Genomic DNA, 19,022 nt, shown 5'->3' with positions numbered 1-19,022 from the left:
TCCTCTCACAGGTGTCATTCACCGCTGGCATAATGAAGGTGGGACTCTAGAGACTCTAGAGCCCCTTCCTGCTGCTCCTTGGGGATTTCTCTCCCGACTGGCTGGTACTGACCAGGGCTGGGAAGAGACATTATGGTGGGGGAAGGGGGGGAGCACAGGGGGTGGAGGGAGGAATGGAGAAGCTAGGATCCCCCACCCCCACCCTCCCATGTCTGGATCTCCTCTCTAATTGCTGGGCTGCAGTAGCGCAGACAGGAAGCCTCGCCTAGCAGGCATTCACCTGGCGAACTGTTGCCCGTCTACCTGCCTGGCAGCTCTCTGATTTGCAGCTGGGCCAGTAGAGCGGGAATGCCCACATGGTGATGCCTGGTATCTGTCTTCAGGACTCAGACCAGCGTGCCAACATGAGAGTCCTCCCAGCTTGCCGCTGCTCCCCAGCCGGGAAGGCTCTCCCATGCAGGGCCTAGCACCTGGGATGCACTGGGTTCTGCTGGCTCTTTCCTGGGCTAGAGGTGGGGAGGTGGAGAAGTAGGGAGAAGACAGTCAGGGACTGTGCCCCGTGGCATGGCTGGGTCAGCCCCGAGAGAGGGCGTGGGGGAGAGGTGACCTCAAGCTGACTCTCAGCTACTTGGAGAAGGGGAGACCTGGGCAGGTGGGGGCGAAGTGGAGCCAAGAACAGCCAGCCAGAGGGAGAAGGGCCTAAGACTCCAGCGTAGAGCCACATCCAGCCCAATCAGCCTGGCAGCCAATTAGTCTGATTCAAAAAAAAAAAAAAAATACCCACGTAGGGACAAACTGTAATCAAACACCTATTTATAAGGGTTTATTACGATCATTATTATTATTTTACTGAGAGGATCATTCTAAAGCCTGTCAGGTGAACGTATGCTTTCAGATCTTCATAAATGCAAATCGCTCCTTCCCCTGGGTGGGTGGGCGTGAGCTGCAGCAAGGCTGCCTTGGGAAGCCCTGTTCTGAGGCTTCTGGAGGGCAGATGGAGGGAACAGCTCCCCGCCATGGGCATCTCTGCCTAAGAGTGGCCAAGAGAAGGCTTAGCAACCACCCCCACCCGCTGCCCATCTCACTCCCTGTACCCCCTCAAAGGGCCACTGGAGATGCAACTGGCAACACACCCATTGCCCATCCAGGTAAACAGCAAAGCCCTTGTGCAACAACCTGACAGCTGGGGATTCACAGAGAGGGAAGCTGCGATTTCTCAACAGAATGTCCTAGAAAGAACACTGGGTCAAGAGCCCAGAGGCCTGGATTCCGAGCCCAGTTTTGCCCCTGGCTGTTGATGGCCTCTCTGGGCCTCAGTTTGCCAGGGGGGTAATTCCCTGCTAGGTGTGACCTTTGATGCTCTGAACCCCATCTAACCTCCCCTGTGCCCACAGCCCACTCCAAGGGCTGGAGTGTCTCTCCCCTCCCAGGGAACCTCATGCTCACATCCAGCCTGAGGCTCAATGGTGTGTATGTGTGTGTGTGTGTGTGTGTGTGTGTGTGTGTGTGTGTGTGTGAGATGAGCTACAAGTCCCAAACCTCACTGGTCAGGCCTAGGGAACAAGTCAGGCCTGCCAAAAAGGTGAAAATGTGGTCTCTGCCAGGAGAAAACCACCAGTTACTTAACCATCCCTGCCTGGATTCAAGAAGGTGGCTACTCTTGGAAGAAAGGACGAAACATAACATTTCTGTTGCTACCTTTGGGGGGGTGGGGTGGGGGGGGAACCATCCTTAATTCGGGAAGTTTGGGAACAACGATGCCCCTAATCCTTGCCACTAAAAAGCCTTAGTAGGTGCCAAGGCCAGTCCTGGGGCCACACCCTGCCTGCTCTGCTCCTTCTCCATCACCAAAGACACCCCTTGCTCTCCAGGGACCTGCCTCTCTCCATCAGGCCCGGGCGGCGCGGAGGGCGGGGGGGGGGGGGGAGAGGGGGGTGACCCCAGGGAAGGGATTAGGTGGAGGGGAATCAGACGGAGCCGGAGCTGGGGGGCAGGGGGGCTAGGGCAGCTGCGGGAGGGTTGCGCAGAGGGGAGCCCGGAGGGGAAGGAGAGGGGGTGCGGGAGGGGGGAGCTCTCCTTCTCCCTGCAATAAATCGGCTTAGCGGACGAGAGCCGAACAGCCCAGAAAGGATTAAAGAAAAGTCTGTATAATACAGCGGGGAGCGCGGCGAGGGGAGGGCGGGGGGCGGGGAGAGGGGGAGGGGCGGAGGGCGGGCGCGGGGAGGGGGCGCTCGCGCGGCCCGGAGAGGCGGGCGCCGGGCGGAGAGCGCGCTTCGGCTCCAAACTCCGGCGCTGCCGCCGAGCGGAGTCCGGGCCGCGCAGCCGGGGAGCCGGAGCCGGAGCCGGAGCCGGAGCCGGGGCACGGCCGGAGCGCAGGGTCGCGGCGCCCCAAGCCCGAGCCCAGGGGAGCCCGGCGCCCCGGCGGCCCGGCTGCGGCGGCATGGGGGCGCCCCCGCGGCGCCCGGCGCTGCCCGCCCGCGTCTCGGCCGGCGGCCGGCGGCAGGAGCGCGCCTGAGCCCATGGCGAGGGGACCCGCCGCCTCCGCCCGCGCCTCCGCCCGCGCCTCCGCCCGCGCCTCCGCCCCGCCACCGCCGCCCGCGCCCGGGCACCATGCGAGCCGCCCCGAGCCCCCGCGGCTGCGCCTGCCTGCTGCTCGCCGCGATCCTGCACCTGGCGCGCGGTGAGTGCGCGGGCACCCGGCCGGAGCCCGGGGTGGGGGGCGCGCGCGCGGGGGCGCAGGCCCGGGGCGCCCCGGAGAGCCTCGGGGGGCGAGCTCCGGTCCTGCGCGGGGGTCCGCGGGGTCGCTGGGCTCGGGGACCGAGCGAGGGAGGGAGCGAGGGAGCGAGGGAGCGAGGGAGGGAGGGAGGAGGTCTCCTCCGGAGCGAGCGCTCGCGGGTCTGTGCCAGCGCGCGCGAGTGTGTGTGTGTGTGCGCGCGTGTGCGTGTGTCTACGAGCCTGTGCCTTTGTTGCGTCCATGGGTGAGGGTGTCCGGGAAGGAGCCGTGTGCGCAGAGGGTGCAGGAGTGTATTCAGAGATGCGAGTGTGCCGATGGGGCGTTTGAGTGGCGTGGCGGTTCCACGGAGGAGGTGTGCGTGTGAGAAAGAGTGAGCCAGAGTGTTTGGGGGATGCGAGCCGGTGCCAGCTTCCCGGTGAGGTGTGAAGTGTGAGAGAGCTTGTGTCATCGTAGGTGTGAGCATGTTCAAGGGTGGTAAGCATGTGAGGTGTGGCGCGTCTCGCGGGTCCCAAGTGTGCGGGTCTCTTTGGGGGTGTGTGGCAGTGGATGACTGTTTCTCTCTCTGTGTGTGTGTGTGTGTGTGTGGGAAGCGTGTGTGCCTGGGAGACGGGGAGTGTGACACTTGGGCAGGAGTGTGCATGCATCTGGGATGTGTCGGGGGTTGTGTTGCTTCGTGGGCAGGGAGTGCGTGTGCGTGTGATGGAGCGTGTGGGTTTAGTGTGGAGGGAGGTATGGATGCGTCCGGGGGCAGAGGAGGTGTGAGCAGCCATGTGTGTGTCCCGAATGGACTTGGTCCCCACTGGGCTGAACCAGCCTGGAGGAGGTGGAAGCCGAGCTGGGTCCCCAGAGCGAGCGATCGGTGGCTCCGGGCTCCCGGGTCCAGGGCTCGCTGCTGCCTGGGTGCCTTGCTCCCAGCGCCGCCGCCGGGTGGGTCGTAAACGGTGCCGGAGCTTATCCTGGCAAGCCAGGCACCTTTCCGGCAGTGAGCCCACACCTTGGCCAGGAGCCCAGCAGGGGGGAGGCGGGGCCAGCAAAGAGCCGCTGGCTCCGAGACCAGAGGGTCCTTGTCCTCGATTCCCCGCTGAGCCTAGTACCGGACCTGGGTGCCCAGAACCGGCCCCTCTGGAGTCACAGCCTGGCTCCACCGTGAAGGAAGAGGGGGTGCAGAGTGCCCAAAAGTAGCCACTGAGGCCAGTAGGATCTCAGCCCCTAGCCCAACCGGGCAGTGAAGGTAGGGGGTCAACTCTGTCCTGGTGTTGGCCTTGCCCTACCGGCAGGTGCCTCGCCAGGCTCCGAGTGCGCCTGCCAGGAAGGGGTGCCCCTCTGAAATAACCCCGCCCCGAGGTGCTTGGAGAGCGCTGGGTCTGCGGATGGGAGGAGCTGCAGAATTTGAGCCTGAATGGTGGTCTCGCTGGTGGGGGTGGGGGTGGGGGTGGGGAGGGGTTGTGTAATGTCAGCCCGGTACTTTGTCCCCCTACCCTTGGAGCAAAAGACTTTCCAAAGTGGATCAGAATGTCCCCCAACTTTGGGGTGAGAGCTCCCTCCGTCGGATGCCTCTAGAGGGAAAGGTTGTATGGGAGAGGGGGTCTGGTTCCAGCGCTGGGTACTGGGCTTTGTTGAAAGGCACTGGAGCCCTCACCTGGACATTGCAGGGAGAGGGGATTGGGGGTTGGGGGCAGGAGGGGAGCACCCTATACTCCCCAGAATGTGCAGAACAGACGCGGTGGGGTTGACGATGGATGGTTAAAGCGACGTTGGGAAACCAGCTCGGCCTGGACCCCACCCTGCGAGCTGTCTCCAGAACCGAGAGCGCGTTCTTTGGGGCTGCAGGGCTGCGGAGAGCTGACCCGGCGTCCCTCCCCCCTTGCCCGCCCATGCAGGCTGTGGGGAGGTGGGGGGCCGGGGGCTCAGGAGAGGGAGAGGGGGGTGATGAGCACATCTGGGCCCGGGAGCCAGGTGGCCTCCAGCCCCGCTGCTCAGGGTGAAGAAAGAGCGCCGACCCGGACCACGGACGGGAAAGTTTCCGAGCCCGGGGCGCAGGCGAGGGGCCTGGGCCACCGGGGGGCCCTCTTCTCCGCAGAGGAAGAGCCAGTGCCTGAGGGTGGGGTCCCTTCATCCCCCTTCCAAGTCTGTGCCCACGAGGGGGCGGCGGGGGGGTACGAAAAGGGTCAGCAGGGGATGCAAGAGGCCGGCTTGCCGGGGGAGGGCGCCCTTCCTGGATGTGACCGAGAGCTGTGCACCTGGCAGTTAGCTTCTCCGGGCCACCTGCCAGGGGCGCCCGGGGGGGAGGAGAGAGTGGAATCCAGGGCGGGCATTCCGGAACACGCCTGCCAGTGGGGTGGGGGGGGGCGGTGGTGGCCGCTGCTAAGTCGGAGCATGGCTAGCGGGCCCTCGCCCGTGGTGCCACCAAGGGTCGCAGACAAAGGGGCTCAACCTGGGAGAGGGAGGTGGGTCTGTGCATCGGGAGGAAGGACTCCGCGGCACACAGGACTGGCTGGGCCCTAAGTTTCTGGCCCTATAACTCACCCTCCCCAGTATCTGACTCTGCAGTGGAGAAAAGCACATTCCTCTGGCTCCCAGGTCACTCAGGAGGCGTCTCCAGGCGTTTTCAAGTCTTCGGGGCCCCAGATTCCCCTGCCTGGGCACTTCTGGGAAGGAGGTCCTGCGGTTGAGCCTGTGACACCGGCGACGGTGGGGGGTGGAGGTCGGGGAGAGAATGGTTCTTGGCTAGCCGGGCCTCCTCTGCCCAGAGTAGGGGGTGGGCTGGCCCAGCTAGGGCGAGGCGGAGGCCCCAGCCAGGGGCCCGGCGGGTTAGCGCTGTCTCCGCAGGTGGGTGCAGGTGGGTGGGTGCAGGTGGGTGGGTGCAGAGCTGGCTGGGCCGGGCCGAGGCTGCCGCAGCTCCGAGACTGCGGGGGCAGAGCGCGCCCGAGCTGCTGTGCAGACTTTCAAGTATTTATCCTTGCTCCCCCCCCCCACCCAGGGCCTGGAGCGGGCGGGGGCTCGGGCACCGCTGGGTTCCCTCTCGGCGCCCCCCACCCGGCCGCCGAGCCCCGAGCCTGCGGCTCCGCCCCTGCTCCCCGCCCCCAGCCTGGCCACACCCCCAGTCATAAACCCCACCCCTTTCCCACCCCAGCCGCAAACTCGCATTTTTCCTGAGAGGTTGAACTAGTTTTTGCTTTTTAAGTGCAGGGAATGTTTCGAGCCACAAGCGACCTCCACCATCACTTATTCCGGTGGTTCTGGAACTCCGGTTTTTTTTTTTTTTTTTTTAAGCAGGAGGACCCTTTCAGAGTCAGAACCCATGATCCTGCTCCCCTCCCTAAAATCCTAATGCCTTGGGCAAGATGGCAGGCACAAAAGGAGAGCTGCCTGGGTTCCTGCGGGTGATGAGACTCCACTAGGAGCGATCCTTACACACAAGTCTCCTGAAACAGTCTGAGATTGCTGCTTTTTCCTAATATCTGGCAGGGATTCTGGTTTTTCAATAGCCCCCATTGTGTGGATCAGCTGCAGTGTGTCATGCACGTGCTGGCCGCTTCCCAGGCCTCATGCAGCTGCAAGATGGGTTTAAGCTCCTCTTTTCACAGACTAGGAAACTGAGGCTCAGAGGTCTGTGGTTGGTTAGTGACAGGAGTACTAGCTCCTTCCAGCTCCCACCTGGCCCAGCCCCAAGTGCTCTCTTTCCTTCCAATGTTCCTCTCTATGGGGCTCTGAGGATCCCTTGGGCAGGAGCAGGGAGGCTACTAGTGATGCCTCACGTTGGCCTGGCTAGCCTGACTTGCCAGAACATCTGTCTCAAGCACACCTGGGGCAGTGTAAGTGGCTTTCTCAGGTTTCTGGGTTATAGTGGTCATAAACTAGAAGGTGGAGGCCAAATAAAGAAGAGGCTGGTTAGTTCTGTTAACTGGATCTCCTGAGGTCCATGTAGGTGTCTAACCTGGTTTACCACTCTACCCACATCTGCAACATCTGGGAACATGGCCTTGAACGTGATGGGGGAGTCCCTGCCTTTATGGTGTTTACCGCTTAGTGGAAAATGAATTGTTCGCTTAGAGGGAGGAAGGGCCTGTATCTCTGACCCCACTTGAACTCTCACCGTGTGCCCGCATCCTGCCATGTGCTCCGTCGTTTTTGTCTCATTTAATCCTGACAACCACACTGAAAGGCAAAACTAGCCCAATTTTTGCTGATAAGGGAACTGAGGCTCGCAGAGGATAAGGGACTTGTCCAAGGCCCCCCAGTCAGTAAGTGGGGAGCAGAGCTGCAGATACAGGGCTGACTCTTGCCCTCTGTACACTGGTGTCTCTGCATGGGAATGGCCCTCGGGCACTTCCTCGGCTCTGGCCACGTGGACAGCTGCGGGGCCTGCAGTTCCCTATCTGGATGTTTTACTCCTTCCCAAACCCTCACTGAGATAGAATTATCCAATGTGTGTTTCTGCAAGGATGGGAGATGCTGTCCCTGAAAGCCCTCGTCTTCTTTAAGGAAATGAATGGGCATCCCTTGTGGACGGGGCATGTCAGAAAAGAGGGAGACTTCGAACCTCATCCCAGTGGGGTGAGAGGTTGGCCACGTTCCTGAGAAGATGAATGACATTCCAGGTGGAAATGTGTTGACACTTGCCAAGTGATTGACATCCATCCCCCCTACAGGAAGTTCTTGGGGAAGAGTGATTCCTTGGGGGTATCAAGGGGATGCTTCACAGAGGAAGAGAACTTGAGCTAGACCTTGAAATAAAGAGAGGACATTAAAAAAACCTGAAGGCAAAGGAGGAAAATGTGCCAGGAGGGAAACCAGCGTGAGCAAAGAACTAGGGGTGGGCCCGTGCGTGGTGGGACCAGCTCACCTCAGGGGTCTCCCTAGAGTCTAGTTGAGAACTAGGAGAAACGAGAGTCATATTACAGATGGCTACCATCTATCGCATACCTATTAGGTGTTCTTTATGCATTAAATGCTCTCAGTAATCTGTGAGGCAGTGTCATTAGCCATGTTTTGCAGATGAAGACCAGAAACCCAAGTTCTTTCTCTTTCTTTCTCTTTTCCTTTGTTTCTTTTCTTTCTTAAATAATGGATGAGGCTCAGGATCTCTTTTTAAGTGCAACAACTGGGAGTTTCAAACTCGGGTCTGAAGCAATCCAGAGACACTGCTGCTCCCAGAGGAGAGGAGAGGAGAGACTATTTATTTTTTCTTCACTGGAAGGAGGAATACAATAGTCTCTACCACTTGCTAGAGGATGCAACGCCTTCTGTTTTAAATAACAAATATCGGTGGTGGCAAAACACACGACACCACTTCCTAAGGGCTGTGTGTCTTCAGGATGAAGATCCTGGGAAGGAACAGGGGGATGAGGTCCCAAAACCCACATTTATGCTTTTAGTGGGGTCCAGTAGCAGAGGGAGGCCCATGATCAGCAAGACTGACCGGCCAGGATTTCATGGATGGAGCAAATAAATCCAATATGCATGGAGCTGGAGGTGCACGGGATAGCAGCCCAAAGGAGCAGGAAAGGACATCGTGGCATCCAGGCAAGGAATCCGACCAACCAGCCATTCCTACATCTACTGGCAGCGTACTAGATTTGCCTTGGAGAATCATGCACGCACCCCTCACACCACATGCCGTCTTGGCAGGTGCCACAATCAGATAAACTGCCCCAAGATGAGCCCATTGGACACTCACCCTGGGATCTGAATCCAGAGCAGAGGAAGACTGAGAACCACTGGAAAGCATCCCTTGCCAGTGGGGACCCCCAAGAAACTGGATTTCTCTGGTTCCCTGAGGCTAATAAAGACCTACCCCCCAGGGTGTTCACAGGATGGAGCGAGTCATTACATGCAAAGCTCTTCTCCCAGTCTGTGCGCTCTGATGATCACCAGTAGTAACCGTGGCCATGCCAGGGGTGCTATGACTCAAGCCACATGGGTCCTCCTGGCGCCTGGGGCTTCAGCTTGGCCTTGTGTTCCAAGAACGTGCATTATTTTCCTACCAGTTCCTTTTTTGGGGCTTGAGCTGTCCGGAGTTGGTTTCTGCTACTTGCAAAATGAGAAACCCCGCTGATGCCCAGCCATCCCAGGCTTGAGGAGCCTCAGAGCTGCTGGGGACACCTGGGATGGTCCTCATGGACCGCTCAGGGTCCGCTAGCTGGGGGTGACTGACCTTACCACTTGCTCCCTGACTTCCCTTTGAGGTGCAAGGCGCTGCCACCGCCCCTCCCCAACGCCGAATGTAGATGCAAATTGTTTCTACCAGTGAGATGCAGGGGGTGGAACCAGTCTCACCGTGACCCTCCTGTCCCCTACCCTGGGAAGCCCCCCGAAGGCAGCGCCGCCCCCCCCCCCCCCCGCCCAGGCCCAGTCGCTCGCTAGCAAATCTTCCCTGTAAGAGACACAGTGGGTGTTCAGTAAAGCTTGGTTGGTTAGGTGCGTAAACCATCTTTGGCCTTTAGACATGGTTTAGAAGAGGCTTTTTACAGAAACATGTTAGGAAAGGCTTACGACGTGTGAAATTTGGGCTGGACTCACAGGTGAACTTTCCGCTGGCCAAGTTCTGCTCCTGGACCTACACTCTCGTCTTTCTCTCAGAGTCAAAATGGCAGAGACGCCGGCTCCAGATCTCCTGCCTCCCTGCTGGTAGTCCTCGAGGCCTGACAAAATGCTTCCACACCTGGCATGTCATCGAGCCCTCCCATAAGACACGGAGACATCTACTCTCATGCCCATCGAGCAGGGAAACTGAGGAATGGCGGGGGCGGGGGGCGGTGAAGAGACAGGGTGGGAAGTGGCTAGAGTGAAATCTAGATTGTGCTGCTTCATGCAGCCCCCAGGGGTCTGGAATGGGACAGGCCAGCTCCCAGAAGCTTCCAGGCTGGTAAACTGACCAAAACGCATGCTCTGTGAGCTGGGTGCTGTTGTAGGCACTTTGCAGACGTGACCCCCTCCCTCCTCCACTGCTGTCCAGGTGGGTGTGTCCAGGTCACAGTGGGGAGACCAGAGCCCACTGTCTTCTCTGCCTCGCAGTCTTGGCTTGCTTAGAGGTTTCTGGCCTTAAACTTCACCGTGTCCACCTCCACCCCAATTTCCACCCTTTCTTGACTCAGAGGAGAGACACCTGCCCTTAGCCAGAACAGCTTTGACTCCCCATAAACCTCCCTCCAGTTTCTGCCCTCTTTAACTCCTCTGCTTGCCACCGACTCAGGTGTCCCCTAAGACTGTTGGCAACAGCACTGTTGGGCAACACTCTGTTAGAAGAACCCTCTTCTGGAGCTGGAGATGCTTGAGGGCTGGTCTCCCTGCTGAATTGAGAACTATCTAGGGTGGGCATCCCTGCACCCCCAGGCCTGGCACAAAGCTGGCTCTGGGAAGATCCTCAAGACATGTTTGTTGGATGAATGGATGATTCCCCCACCCCCACCCCCAAGCCTGTAGTTCAGTCCAGACACTAGACCTGGGCCTATTTCTTGGCCCTGACCAGTCACCTCTGGAAGTACTTTTTGGTGTGAGAAGGTGGCCGTTGTCCAGCACTGCTCACCATCACTCACATTGGCATCACGGCTGGCATCCGGGGGATGAGCCAACAGGGGAATGTGGTGGGAAGACCAAAGGGCTTCCTATTTCCTCTGGGTTCTCCTTGTATAAGGGGGCTGTCCTGGCTGGTGATGGGTGGGGGTTTGGGGAAGAAAGGATGGAAGGAACCCAGGAAGGAAGGAAAGAAGGAAAGAAAGAAGGAAACATGCTTTGAGCAGCTACTATGTGTCCAGGCCTGTGCCAACCTTGTTCATGTGCGATGTCCTATTAAATTATCCCAGAAACTTTGGGAGGTAATATTCTCCCCATTTTATGGATGAGGAACGAGGCTTGGAGAGACTGTGATTTGCCTAAGGTCCCACCACTAGTGATGGGCAGGGCTGGACTCGCACCCGGGCATTAATTTGCACACCTCTTTCCAACTCCGAGGTGGTGGCCTGAATCCGACCATGGCAGGAGTATTTACACCAGGGAAATTGGCAAACACTCCAGATCAGAGCTCCGCCCAACCCAGAGCTGGTTGTTAACATTTGCCAGCACAGCACTGGGCAGCCTTGTCCTTCCTCAATCACTGCCTCTCTGGCTAGCCAGCTGGTGCTAATGGACCCGGGTTTCCATCCGAGCTGGGTTCAAGTCCCAGCACGGCCACTTCCTAGCAGAGTATGCTTGAGCCAGTGGTCCCCTTTCTGAGTCGTGGTTTCCTTGTCTTTTGAACGTGGAGGGGGTCCTGAAACAAATGAGATTCTATAGGAGAGCACTTGGCAGGTAACCAGCCGTCAGTCACGGGCCTCTCCCTTCCTCCAGACCCTCAGGGTGGAGTCATTTGGCCAGGGAGTGTCTCTGATAGGCCACATGGGCTCGCCCTTTCTTCTCCCTCCCCCAGGGGCTGATCCAGTCACTTCCATGAATTGAGCAGCTGCCCTGGCCTCATGCTGAGCTGCCAGAGACCTCCCTCAAGGAGTTTCAGGTTGTTGGCAACCCCACAGCACGGACTCATTTGAGAACAATCAACGATCATGTATGATAAGTGGCCAATACAGGGATACCATGGATAAATCTTGGGGGACTAAAGGAGTTCTGAGGGATTGAAAGCATCTTAACGGGCAAGGAGGACGTCCTGGGCAAGGGAACAGCTTACAGAAAGGCCTGGAGGAGGGAGTCCGAGTGCTGTCCAGGTGTGTGAGAGGTTGGGAGGCAGTGAGGCTGCTGACCTCACTTGAGCATACGTGCCCGTCGAGAGGCTGGGGATGAGGCTGGAGTTGTTGGCGCGGGCCTGTGTGCCCGAGCCCGGGGACTGCGGCGAGCAGTTAAAGAGAAGAGGGGGACATTCCTAGAGCAGTGTTCAAGGAAGATGAATTGTTTTTCCTGGGCCACCTGAAGCTGGAAACGGTTTGGAACCTCCGTTAGGTTATAAATGGTTGCTTTGGGGGTACCCAAAGAGACAATGGCCTAAAGGAAGAAATGCTGTCATGAGGGAGGGGGGCTTTCATCTCACCTGGAGTGTCCAGATCTGCCAAGCAGGAAAATCAGGCTGCACCAAGATCACGTGGCTCAGAATGGGGCTGCTCCAGCCAGAATGTGTACCTTGGGCCTGAACCCTGAGTGATGGGAGTAGCTTTTCCTGGGGAGAAGCTTCTAGATCTCCAGGCACATGGCCTCTGGGGTCTGACCAGGGTTCAGATCCCCTCTCCACCTCTCATCCAGCATGTGAACTCAGGTAGCTCTTCATTGCTCTCAGCCTTGGTTCCTCCAGCTGGACACACAGCTCGTCATGGTGGCCTGGTGGGGTGAGGGCAGCGGGGCAGCGTAAATCACATAGTAGGTACACATAGTAGGTGTGTGAGAGGTGGCTGCTGCTCTTATAATGATGTCTGCCTCACAGCCAAGTCCCTGGGTGTGAAGGGGAAGAAGGGTTTCCAAGCCCTGGCGTCCGGCCCAGTGGATGCCTCGTAGGTGTGCCCACGTGGAGCCCTGCACGAGTCCCCAGGCTTGGCATTATGGAGCATCGGAGCCAAAAGGGAGCTGAGAAGTGGACTATTGCCTTCCTCCCATTTTAAGCTGGAGAAACAGGCCAGAGAGAAATGACTGTCATTATACACACTGTGTGTGACATGAGCACAGGCTTCTCCCTCCGAGTTCTGGGGACCATCCCAGACCTCAGTCAGGGGGACCCACCTTCCATCAGGGAGGCATCAGGGTCTCCCAGACTTGGGTGGGGACCTTGGCGGCACTCCAGTGGGAGCGACATCCCCCCCCCCCCCCAGCCCCATAAATCACAAGAGCAGCTTGGGAGTCGCCGGGGAGAGAAGCAGCTGAGCCATTGGGTTTTTTTGTTCCTTTGCCAAGCTGGTCCGTTTGCCCTTTTGTTTCTCTTTCTGCAGAAGCACTCGTGCCCCTCCGATGGGGTTGTTTGTCACTCGTCATTGGCGCCTCCATTATGTCCCCAGCACCATCTCTTCCTCCCCTGTCCCTAACGCTGCCCCAGAGGAAGGCGTCCATCACGGGCCACCCTGGCGTGGTGCTGAGCTGGCGGGGAGGGACCGCGCGGAGGCTCGGGGGCATTGGCAGGGTGAAGACCGGCTGGCACGCCTAAAGGGTGGATGGCGTCCTCATCTAGAGCTGGTGCTCACTGCCCGAGCACTCAGGCTGCCATCAAGAGGGCATTCGGGCCGTACAATAACCCAAGGCCAGGTGCCTGGTTCTGCAGACGCAGGTGATAAGCTGTGCATTGTCGCCCAGCGCCTGCCTGATGTCGCATGCAGGGGCCAGGGAGTGAGGTGGGGGGCCGGGAGCCACAAAAGCAGCCACATCACAAAGACTTCTTTGTTTGCTGGGGCAGTAGAGTGAGCTGGGGCCCAGCTCAGAGGAGAGGAGGCTGGGGAAGGCGCGTTCCTGAAACCAGTTGCCTGCCTGAGGAGGCTGGTGGGAGGAGAAGGCAAGCCCCCAGTGGGGAAGGGCTGCCATTGCCTAATGGGGACGAGTTAGTGGTTCCCAGGACGGTCTGGGTGGGTCGCAGAGAGAGCAAATTCTTGTTGCAGGAAGCAGCACAGTTCATTCATTCATTCATTCATTCATTCACTGACTCCATCTCAGGTGCAGCCAGGGTGCATTGAATGCTTCCTGGCAATGAACCACTGTGCTGTCCTAGAAATCCAGAGCAGAATGGAAATCCTTGCCCTCCTGGGGTTTACAGTCTAGGGCTGTGCTATTCATTACGCGGCCGTGGCCATGGCCTATGACTGCCATTGACGTCACAGCTACCCAAAGTGTCTCAGCTTTTCTTTCACCGAACGAAACAAAATTCAGTTCTGCTGTCACAGCAGCCACATTGCAAGTGCCCAAGAGCCACACGGGCCTCCTGTATTAGCACAGACGGAAAGAGGACATTTTCATGGTTATAGAAAGTTCTACGGGACACCGAGGGTCCGGGGCGACATTCCTCCTCGGGCCCTAAGTAGCAAGGACTAGGGGAGGGAGGGTCTTTCTGGGCTTTTTCCTCATCCTGCCCTTCCAGTGGTGGCAAGGAGAAAGCCTCAGGTGGATGACATCATGTCTTTAATGCCCTCTCTCGTGTGCTAACCTGCCTTTCCAACAAAAACGGGCGGGGGGCAACACACCTCCGGAGAGCCCAAGGGAGCGAGAGTTGTAGTAAAGCAGCGTTTTGTTTTCGTTGTAATTCTTTTAGTCACCCTCTGTTTCAGGCAAGGGAGGCTGGCTTGCCATTTGGGGCAGTGATTTAAACTCTCTCTCTCTCTCTTTTTAAAATGGCTTATTTAAGTAAAAAATGAGCCGAGTTAAAGAAAAATGTTAAATACGCTGCGGAGCAGGTGGCTCACGGATATGGCCAATCTGTGAAGGTGGCGGGTGTGAATGCCTACAGTGCAGAGCAACACTGAGAGTGGGGCAGAGAGTGGGGTGCAGGTTTCAGCACCCCTGTGCGCACGCTCTATGGCTTTGGGACAAGGTACTCCCCTTTCTAGCAGTGGGGCGCAGGCAGGAACCACCACGCTCAACTGGGGCCTCCCGGAAGGGGGCTGGCCCAGGGGCTGGTTTGCCCGGGGGTTAGGGCAGGCAGCTGGGGATGGCGCCATCCTGGGCGCAGAGCGGTGGTTGGCGGCTACCACCCATGGCCTGGAGAGGGCCATGCAGAGAGAGCCTCGGGGACCTGAGGGGGAGCTGGAGGGAGAAACGCCCCAACTTCACCCTCCGCTTGGCTTTGCATGGTTTTCCTTGGTGCCACCAATTGACCAAACCCAGCTGGAAGCCCATCCGGCGCAGCGGGGGTCTCCCAGGTACCCAGTGGGTGGAGAGCAGAGGAGAGTGAGGTGGTGTGCAAATAGCACCATCTTCCTAAGCCTCAGTTTCCCCATCTGTAAAACGGGGATCGTGCTATCTGCCGGACAAGAGTCACTGTAACGAGGGAAGGGACCGCGTGTGGTGGTAGTAACAGGTTGCTTTCTATATTCACGGCAACAGCAGTCATCCAGTGCGTACCCCTGTGCCCGATCTGTGCCGAGGCTGGATTTTCCTGAGCCCCCTATGAGCATGGGTCCCTAGGAAGGTGGAACCGGCTTTTCAGGAGCACGTGACCTTAAAGCAGCAGGTACCTTTGGGATCACATGGCGGTTTGCAAAGAAGACCCGCCTGCGCTCTCCACTCGCCGCTCCTGTTGACCTTCACAATGTGTCATCCGTGCTCTGGACTGCTCAGTGTCCCTCCACCGCCCCGTCCCCTGGTCCATCTCGCTGATGGATTACCCCACCCCAGGGCACCCGAATTCGTCATCCTCCAGTCTATTTTCCACCCGATTTCCCACGGAGAGGTTCTTTTTCCTTAGATCCATTTAGGTCATCTTTCCTGCCATGCCCACTGGCTCCCACCACTTGCAACCTGGTCCACATCAGTCATGAACGGGCTCCAGGCTCGCCTGCTTCCAAGTGGAAAGGCAGGTGCTCTCCACCTGCTGGCCTCTCGCCCTGGAGGCCGCTTCCATCCTCGCAGGTGGAGGAGGAGGGGGAGGAGGGCCGGAGGGTAAAGTGAGCCCCTTGGACCCCCAGCTCTTTATCTTTCAGCCAAGAGCTGAAAGTGCCACTGCCACTTTGAGCGGCATCTTCTCAGCGGGGTGGGGTAGCCGGAGTTCAGAGAGTAGCCGGCTTCCAAGACGACAAATATGTTTTGGGAAAACTCCCTCCATCAGGTCCCCGCCCCCCTCCGGCTTCTCGGTTGGCAGAGGTGACTCTCCTTATGGCCCTCCAGGTTCCTCTGTCTGGCCCTTTTCTTCCCATCTACCTTGACTGTTCAAAATGACTTTGATGGGGACTAATGCTGTCCGTTGAAATTCATGAGACGCTTACACGTTCAGTGCTTTGCTGAAATTGCTGTGACAAATACCAGTGGCAATTTCTTCCCTGGCTCGTTCTCTAATGTGCTCCGGGCAAGACAGAGTGCCCCTGCCCCTCGCCAACACGCCATCTGGCGACACTGTCGTCTTTTGCCAGCCCCGCCGCAGGCCCTGCCCCAGTGCAGGTCGGTCTCAGCCCCACCCTCTGGCTCAGTGGCAGCCCCACCCTTCCGAGGGGGGGTGGGAGGGGGACTCGCTGCTCCCTGGGGATAAACACTCATTAGGGAGAACTTCACCAACAGCCCCCTTGGCTCTCAGTTTCCAATTTGGCCCCAGTGACATTCTTCTGTTCCCCCCCCCCCCCCGCCTCCCCTGCTTCCTGTCTACCTGGCTGTCCAAATTGGCTTTGATGAGAACTCATTTTTCCAGCTGAATAGGGGCCGTGTCCCACAGGCCAGGTCTTCCTCTGTGCTGGCTTTGGGGCCTCCATCTTAGCACCAGGGTGCCACCTCTGGCTCCTTGGGTGGGATCCCGGGTCTCCGAAGGAGCTCTTGTCACCCCTGGATCTTATCTCCCTCCCTGGATGCTGATGCCTTCTGGTTGGCCAGCTCCAAACCACTCCCTGCCGTGATGGCCACATTTCAGCTACCCCTTCACGGCATTTGTCCCACCTGGCGACATCCCATCCCTGCTACTATTTACATCATCATTTTCTTAAAATCAAATTTGAATCAATTCTTTTTTTTTTTCTGACCTGTTTTGTGTAAAGACGTAATGTATAGGTTTGTTATACAAAGTGTATTCCCCCCCCCCTTAATTTGTGGTAAAATAACACGTAACTATTTGGATTTTGAAAAAAGCTTACTCATACTGCCCAGCAGCAGCATCACGAGCTGCAGTGGAAAACATCAGTTTGGTAGAAGGGGCACCAGCCTCAGCCTTACGAGCCCCAGGATCTGATTTCAATTCTTCCAATAACTTGCTGCGTGACTGGCTCACCCCCTCTTCTGAGTCTTAGCTCCATAACACAAAGGGGTGAGTCTGGATGATTCCAGTTCTGAGATCCCGTGATGGGTAATAGGACTGGGAAAGAGAATCTCATCTACATCCAAGATGTCTCTTTTAAGACATGTTTGAAATACCCTCGAATTTCCGCCTTTGGGAATTTTAGAAGCATCCTGCCTGCAGTGGAGCTTGCTAAGAAACGGCAAAGTCCACGAGGGAGGGACCCCTCCAATGGTCGCTCACTTCCTTGGTGCACACACACGGCCTCAAATCAGTTCCATCCAGCAGTCATCGCTCTGGGTTGGGCCCCGTGCAAGGGCTGGCACTGCAGGGATGAGTAAGACTTAGGGCCCGTCTTCAAGGAGTTCACAGTCCCCTGGGGCAGACAGGCAGGCAGACAAATAAACTGTGCTGTGGTATTGGAAATGCTAAAATTGAAATCGCTTACCAAGTCCTTGCAAGAAGGCAGATGAGGGAATTAACTAATCTGCCTAAGGTTCAGGGGGAAGTGATATATCCCTAGAAGGGGTGACACATGACTGGGTCTTGAAGGATGTATAGGATTTTGCCAGGCTAAGGAGATGGAGAGATTTTAGGAGGAAGTAACAGTAGGGACAAAGACTCATAGGCTGGAGAGGGCCTGGATCTTCTGGGAGAGGCTGGGAGACAGTGATGAAAGGTGTGTGTTGCTGGAAAGGAGCAAGGCTGGAGGTGACACAGGGGACAGATCAAGTGCATTTGCTGGAGGCAGGTTAGCCTCACAACGAGGGAGCTTTTGGAGGCCTGGACCCACTCACAGGGGCCAGGAGAAGCCTTGGGCCCCACTCTGGGAAGCAAGAGGCTGTCCTTTCCCACTGAAAAGACCTCGTGGGGCCATTGGCCACATACAGACAGGGGGAAATGCCGTGGGCTGTGTGTGGCGGGACAGGACTTCAGGGCTGGAAGCAGACAGGCATTTTTATCCCAGTTGGTCTCTTTGAAAGATGCCCCCTCCTGTTAACCCCGGGCTCAGACCCTGGGACAGCAACTTGGTTACAAAGCAGCCTCTCTCAGCTGCGTGGATCCAGGGAAAGACTCCTGGGCTTGAAGTCAACAGCGCTGTGTGGCCGGGTAGTCCAAGCTCTCTGCCTGCACCTTCTGGACGTCGCCTGCAAAGTGGTGATAGTAGGAGACATGGACCGAACACTCACTGTGTGTGCACAGGCCCCGTGGAAGCTCCTGTTTGTGTTAACGACTCATTGCACCGTCTTCCTAACCCCCTCCTGGGAGGTTTGTGTGGCTTCAATCCCCAATTTTTACAGTAGGAGAAACTGAAATGCAGGGAGGTTAACCCACTTGCTCGGGGTCGCACAGCTACAAAGTGGCTGCGCTGTTCTGAATCCAGAATGTCTCACGTTTTAACGGCCTTCTGTGGCCTCTGCCTTCTTGCGTCTCTGCCAGAGATCCTTTCGTGTTGTGATCCCAGACCTTCCACCTCGATCCTCCGCGGCTCTCAGGGGCTCCGGGACTCCAGCTGGAGCTAGGCCTGGGCCTCATGGCTGCACCATAGTGGAGGGCCACGGGCCGGGCCCCTCCCGACGCTGGCAGGCATGGGGTGGCAGCCCGGTTCTGCTCTTGTTGTTTCTGGCCTCGTTATTATTATTATTTCTTTCCAGCATGCTGCTAAAAGCTTCCCACGGAGAGCATGCATCCCAGCTCTTTAAAATTTTACAGGCTTTACTTAAACAACGTTATTTCCCTCAGAAAGGAGACAGAAGAGGCATATGTGATGGTTATATTTAGTGCAGTGTGTGGGTCTGAGCACATGAGCATTCGGTGGGCCTGGAGGTGACTCGGGAGAGGTGTGTGTGGCAGTGGGAGTGTCTGCAGCTGGTCTGCCCTCCCTCCTGCTCCCGGAAAGCACAGCCCCAGAGAGAGTCTATCGTGTAGTGTTCAGGGAAGAAAAGGAGGGCGGATGCCAGCTGCGGGGAACCGCTGGGGAGACATGAAGCTGGTCAGAGAGCTCCATCCTCCTGCCATCCTCCTCGGCACCCAAGACACTGTGGTCCTAGCTGCCCCGGGGCCTTTGCACATGCTTTCTGCTCTGCCGGAAGCCACCTCCTTCTTTGGACGAAGGTCTGTTCATTATTCAGGTCTTACCTTGGACATGGTTTGATTCATTCATTCTACAACTATTTTCTTTTTTTTTTTTTTCTACAACTATTTTCTGTGCACCTACCGTGTTCACAGCACTCTGGGGCACGGGGGCCCCTTGTGACCCATCTTCATGCCTCCTGCCTCTGGCACAGGTCCTGGGGCGGAGCAGGCATCAGCATGTGTCCGTGGAACTAATAAGAGCCCTGCACCGATGCAGTGGGATCTGGAGAGAGGGTATGGTTGCCTTCCGGGAGCTTCTTCTTGGAATTCCTACCGGAGACA

General features: G+C 57.6%; 1 protein-coding gene across 1 annotated transcript in view; it reads left to right on the top strand.

Annotated features, from left to right (window-relative positions):
- Positions 1 to 2,550: 2,550 nt before the first annotated feature.
- Positions 2,551 to 19,022, top strand: part of IGSF21 (immunoglobin superfamily member 21) — a 240,243-nt gene continuing 223,771 nt past the window's right edge. The window contains exon 1 of the mRNA XM_025447573.3: positions 2,551 to 2,680. Within this exon, the coding sequence (XP_025303358.1) occupies positions 2,611 to 2,680 (70 nt within the window). The 5' untranslated portion in view covers positions 2,551 to 2,610. The remainder of the gene's footprint in view (positions 2,681 to 19,022) is intronic.

This window comes from Canis lupus, chromosome 2 (assembly GCF_003254725.2).
Source record: "Canis lupus dingo isolate Sandy chromosome 2, ASM325472v2, whole genome shotgun sequence".
NCBI classification, from domain to species: Eukaryota; Metazoa; Chordata; class Mammalia; order Carnivora; family Canidae; genus Canis; species Canis lupus.
Note: the sequence above shows the minus strand (reverse complement) of the source record. Positions and strands in the feature narration are given on the sequence as shown.